This window comes from Aphanomyces astaci (assembly GCF_000520075.1).
Source record: "Aphanomyces astaci strain APO3 unplaced genomic scaffold supercont1.171, whole genome shotgun sequence".
Taxonomy (NCBI): Eukaryota; Oomycota; class Saprolegniomycetes; order Saprolegniales; family Verrucalvaceae; genus Aphanomyces; species Aphanomyces astaci.
Window position 1 is genome coordinate 3,226 of NW_009798434.1, and position 5,787 is coordinate 9,012.

Here is a 5,787-nt window from a genome sequence, read left to right on the forward strand (position 1 = left end):
CGCGCACACCAAGCCAATGTTTGGGTCAGCAACAAACCATTGCTGCCACGCCTCACGTGCCGAGTGAGCAGTTGGGATTGACTTTTGTGCAACATACATGTCCATTGGCCGTTGTGTTCTCACTTTCGTAGGTGCATGTCTGCCCACAGTGTGCTCTTGCAAGGCCTTTGCCAACGCCTGCCCAACAGCATCCACGGTGAACGGCAAGCCAACAGCCCCAAGCTCTGGCCACTGCGTCGAATGCTGAAACTTGGGGGTACGAAACAGGTTACGAGGATCGATGTCATTGCTAATGCTCTGAGTCACGAGGTACTCACAACAGGTCTTTGCGTCCGTCCAACGACACCACGCCATGAGCTCACGGAAATTGAAGCGGCGCTCCCTTGATTCGAACACACGGTAAAACGACCCCCCCACGGCGAAGGCTATGCAGTGATATTCCAATGGGTAGGTCGGGCGTTGCATCCACCAGGTCACCCAACCACTTGCGCAAATTGGCTTGCTCCAGGCCACGGTACCACTCAACCCTTGGCACCCCATTGTGCTGCATTACAACATTTGGAAACACAAAGGCGGTGCTTGTCAAGTTCACACAGTAAGCCCGCAGCTTGGCAGTATAGTCGTCGTGGAAGCCACACACGAGAAGGCATGGGAATGAAGTTTCGTCAACAAGGTGATACACTTGACAGTCTTCCTCGACACCGGCCTTCTTGTGCCACCGCAGTCGTACCGATAGGTACCTTCCGATTTGATCCGACACGATTTGCACATCATTCCACCGTAGGGCAAGTACTTCACTCATGCGGAAGCAACCGAGAAAGCTCACAGCCAAGAGAAATCGCAGCATCGAGCCCAAGAACGGGTGCAGATTGGCCAATGCGTTGACAAGTGTTGAGAGCTCCTGCACGGTGAGCGGGTGCGCCTTCTTTTCCTCGTCCACATTGTTCTGCTTGTTGTACTTCTGAAGGCCAACGATGTAGTGGCGCGCAGTTGTGTCCTGTGCTGGGTTCGGCGCCACTCGTCTGGCGTTGAAGTAGGCAACAAGGGCTGACTTGGCCAAGTCGATGGTCCTCGCCTTCTTGCCCTGGCTGTACAGGTAGTGAAAGAAGTCTGTACACTCCTCAGTCCCAGACGTGGTAGGGTCAATGCCGCCTTTCTGTGTTTGCAGAAACATCTCGAATTGTTTTTGATACGTGGTGTAGGCGCGTCGAGTAGATGCACCGTGAAAAGACTCCTGGGTTGTCTTCTTCGATGGGACCGTCGGCTGCCGGGTTGGAGTCATGTTGTTAATGGTCGATACGAAACCTCTGTCTTTTGGATTATAGCCAATTATATCTTGTTATTGCATTATGTCGATGATATGTGTCTAGACGACAGACACATCGACCAATAGGATACGTTAGAGGACGTTTCTTCCAATTATAGATCATTCTCTTGTCGGTCATCCAATACATTCGCTAGAAAATGTCGGTTCGATGTCGGATGCCACCTACATGTAGCTATACCCCGTCGGCAGGCCGGTACTATAAGAGCAACTCCACTCGTGGGATTTATTGGAATATATTTATACGGATAAGGTACGGATACCGGCGAGCCATATTCAATTTCCCCACTTCATCAGATTTATCCCCGATTCACACACACAGGCCGCCGCATTCTGACTACATGTACAGTGTTTGCCAGTAAACGTCGACGAAAGTAGCACACGTCAATAAAATATATTCGTAACGAATAGATCCAATTGGATAAAATTGACTGCACAGTCTATTCTCAATCAATGATTAAGCTCAGTTGTGATTGGACTCAATTTGAAATGTGAAACTTCATACTTCCATGTCAAAATGGCATTCTACGAAAGGCAGCGCCAACCACCATGCAGCAGCGACGTTACACGAACGCTGAGCGCAAGGCGCTTCTGCAGGAGTTTCATGCATCCGTCCTAAACGACAACCAGTTTAGCAAAGAGCACGCCATCCCTCGAGCAAGGCGGAAAGGATGGTGAGCAAAAGAAGCGAAAATCCTGGCCAGCCGCCGCCATGACCGCTTGGAAACCATGGGGGGCCAGGGGCCGAAGTCATTGTTCCCTTTCAAGGACGACCTCCTAGAATACTTGCGCGGCCGACGCGCCAAGAAGAAGTACCTCCGGGTGTTCCACCTCATCCTGTGGATCAAACGGAACCACTGACATGGCTCCATCAGTACATCGAGGCCAAGAAGAGCTACGAGTCATTCGGACACCTTCTTCGTCACGTTTGCAAGCGCCATCGATTCTCCCACCGCATTCCATGCGCCAACAAGGTGCACCGGTTTGTGCTCGACAATGTGTAGACCGGGTATGCAGTCAACTTCTGGTCCAAGTACGAGGTCTACGACAAATCACTCATCTACAATGCGGACTAAACAGGTTCGTACAACCTCAATCATTTCAACATTGACAGCTAATGAAATCAGACTCTACTTTGATATGTCTCCAGGAAATACGTTGGCCGAAGTTGGCAAATCGTCCAAGGTTGACAATAAGACCGAGCACTCCGAGCGTATTTCGGTAGTATTGACAAGACGGCATCATGCTCCTGATGCTGTTCATCATCAAAGGGCAGTCAGGTGGACCATTGGAGAAGAAGGAGCTGCCGACTTACGACCCCGCTAATGTCTATGCTGTGCAGGCGAACACTTGGATGGATGACCCCGTGTGGGACATCTACCCGGGGCTCACTCAAGACACACAACGTGTTTTACCAATGCGCTATCGCGTCGAACGCTTACGCTTGCCCTTAAACCATTGTATCAATCCGATCTTTGTTATCGTCGTTTAATTGATGTATTTTAGGCCAATCAGATTATTCGACCTCGTTGTGACATTGTCTTTATATTTTTGAGTAGTCCACGTCGAGTAGTACCACTCTACATACAAACTCCCCTATTGATGGTAGTGCTACTTTCGTCGACTTTACTGGCAAACACTGTAGTTGCTACGAGTGCGGCAAGAAATAAATCCCACATGACGACTATCACATCACATTCAATCGAACGTTACATTAGAAATATATCATGTCGATGCGCATGCCGCAGTTCAACGCCGCAAATTATCTCTCTCGTCTAAAAAGAGGGCACACCCTTTTGAGCTTATCGATTCTTATCGCATGCGAATTCTCGTACGATGAGCCAAGTGTGACGTGAGCTCTGAGAAAACAAACAAGTGCTCTGACCGTATGACGAAGTTGCTCTGTCATTCGTTCACCCTGCTGATACCGCCATCACGCTCTCAGAATCGGGGCGACTTGGTTGTCGATGCAATGTCGAGGGCTCTGGCGGCTGTGGCGGCGGCGTCAGCAGGGTGGATACATTGGACATTTGACGTGGGACTGTGACAGTTGGTGGCGTTCAGAGGTCCAATTAAGTATCGACAGGGGTTATCGTATATGCGCACAGTTCACTGACGCCGCTGTCCCCTCTTGTGGTCGTTGCTCCGCCGCGTGGACATTGCGCTTGGAGTTAAATAAAGTAATAATGATCGAAGGCCCTTCGAACTTCTCACAAGATCGAATCGCCGCTTGCAACGCTGTTCCACAGCAAATCGAGTTCTCTACACCACAACTCGCCCTGAGGGCCAGGTCGAAGTAGATTGACCAAATTTTTTGATCGTGCAATACCGTTGGGGACATGAATGATACTCCAAACGGTTTACTATTAGTACACCATTTTGTGGTTAATTTCGAAAAATATCTGGTATATTTCGTGGAATCCCATTTAAGTTCGTGGAGCTTCATTATATTTCGCGACTTCAGAATTTAATTTCGTGGGAATGTCGAATTCACTCATTATTTTCGTGGACTACCAGAGACTACCAGTATATTTCGTGATTTGCTCAGTTACATTGGCAAACATCCAATATATTTCGTGACGAGACCAATATATTTCGCATAAATGTTAACGCAATGGATGCATTTATGCAGGAGTGACAACTGTAAGCTCCAAGCAATTCGTCGCCGATGTTTTCGGCTCTGTGGTCGAGGTGGATAGTGTATTGATACAAGCGGTTCACATTATCTCCTACGACAACTATGCTATACTAGGTGGTATCACGAACATACCTCGCAATATGCTTCAGATATTGCATTCGGAATTTCTCGCGCATTCATTGTAGCTCCACCAGGAAGTGGTCCAATGAATGCAGTGAGTGACTCACTAAGCAACGTCTTCACACGGAGTTTCATTGCTCACTACAGGTTATCGATTAGATTCTCCATGGACGAGTATGGACGACAAAAACGTCCCGATGTCAGCAAAGCGACTACCGGTATTGCTTTGCAGACATCGGGACGTTTCTGTACGTGCCTGCTTGCCTCGTCGACGTGGCTGATATTCCTTAGTTACTAGGTCATTATGTATTTGCTTACTTGGGCTCGAGGTGATGGAGGTTCGTCGCCATCGGGGATGGCAAGGAGAAGGTCGAGATCCACGAGGATGTGCCGCATTGAGAAGGCTTGAAGTGCGCGAATGACGGCTTCGCACACTATTTTCTGACCAATCAGAACGAGTTCACATGAACATTCGAAATATATTGGTCTCGTCACGAAATATACTGGATGTTTGCAAGCAAATCACGAAATATACTGGTAGTCCACGAAATATAATGCGTGAATTCGAATTCCCACGAAATTAACAATAAATGCCGAAGTCGCGAAATATAATGAAGCTCCACGAATTTAAATGGGATTCCTCGAAATATACCACATATTATTCGAAATTAACCGCAAAATGGTGTACTGGTGTACTACCGTATTCCCCTCCTACCAGTACCCATCATTTCTCCTGGTCTAGTAGTACCCAATTTCAAAGCTGAACATATTGTAGAACGTTTTATAGAATCCCCACGAGGCTGTACACGTCTAAGATTTGATTGGTTGGTTTATAGCACCAGTAAAATCACCTCAAGAGTGTTTGTGTGCGCGTCGACCCATGGAGCTGAAGGCTGTCGGCATCGTGGGTGTGTCAAGTGGTGAAGGAACCCGCTCATGTACCTGCCATGACTTTTGTGGGGATAGCCTTACAGTCGACGACCTGGTTGTTTGCCGCCTTGTTGCCAGCGAGCAAGCATGTCACGTCGGCTTCCTCCCTTTGCGCTTACAAAACGAAACGAACGAATCACAGATATTTACTGACATTTCAGGGGGTACTGGTAGTAGTATTGTCATTTTACCCAAAATTTGGACTTTTATGCTGATTCGCCAAACCTATCGATTGATTCTTTGAACTGGCATTTTGTATGTAACCATTGTCCAGTTTCACACTAATTTCATTCGCACACTAACGTAAGCAATCAATTTAAGACACGTTACTCAATTTAAGATCTAACTATGTTCATAATATATATGAAGAACAATTGGAATGACACTATAAGTGAATACCTTAAACACAAAATGTGTAAGTAAATTATCATACTTTGATCAAGATAACACATGTGTCTTAAATTAATTCTCAAAATGCGCTTTGTCTTTCTCATGCAACAGACTGCAAAACACAATATAATCCGTATAGTACAGTACTGTATACTTGTACTACGTAATTGGTACAAATCATCTACAGTATTAGCCCCCCTAGCACCTTAGAGCATCCCCACCGGCTGATGTAAACATAGAGCTGAAAAGACCCGTTTATTGGGTGCGTGCTGTAACAGTAGTACATCACTTCACAGCCAATCCACACCGGTTGGCGGAAATAGTAGTCCTGATGGCGCAAATTCGTGTTGGACGCCCGCTGGCGATTGAGGTTTTGGAGCTCTCG

General features: G+C 47.2%; 3 protein-coding genes across 3 annotated transcripts; 2 read left to right on the forward strand and 1 right to left on the reverse strand.

Annotated features, from left to right (window-relative positions):
• Positions 1-123: 123 nt before the first annotated feature.
• Positions 124-1,282, reverse strand: H257_18504 (hypothetical protein; the record flags this gene model as incomplete). The annotated part of the gene is made up of 2 exons (XM_009847579.1): positions 124-425; positions 478-1,282. Coding segments are annotated over 2 exons (1,107 nt in total), but the record flags the coding sequence as incomplete, so codon positions are not given.
• A 771-nt stretch (positions 1,283-2,053) lies between these two features.
• On the forward strand, positions 2,054-2,328 carry H257_18505 (hypothetical protein; the record flags this gene model as incomplete). Its single annotated transcript, XM_009847580.1, has 2 exons — positions 2,054-2,146; positions 2,200-2,328. 2 exons carry the CDS (start codon positions 2,054-2,056, stop codon positions 2,326-2,328), a joined length of 222 nt encoding a protein of 73 aa, XP_009845882.1.
• Positions 2,329-2,567: 239 nt separating this feature from the next.
• H257_18506 (hypothetical protein) lies at positions 2,568-2,897 on the forward strand (the record flags this gene model as incomplete). The annotated part of the gene is made up of 2 exons (XM_009847581.1): positions 2,568-2,730; positions 2,884-2,897. The coding sequence occupies 2 exons, from the start codon at positions 2,568-2,570 to the stop codon at positions 2,895-2,897; spliced, it is 177 nt and encodes a 58-aa protein (XP_009845883.1).
• Positions 2,898-5,787: the final 2,890 nt, after the last annotated feature.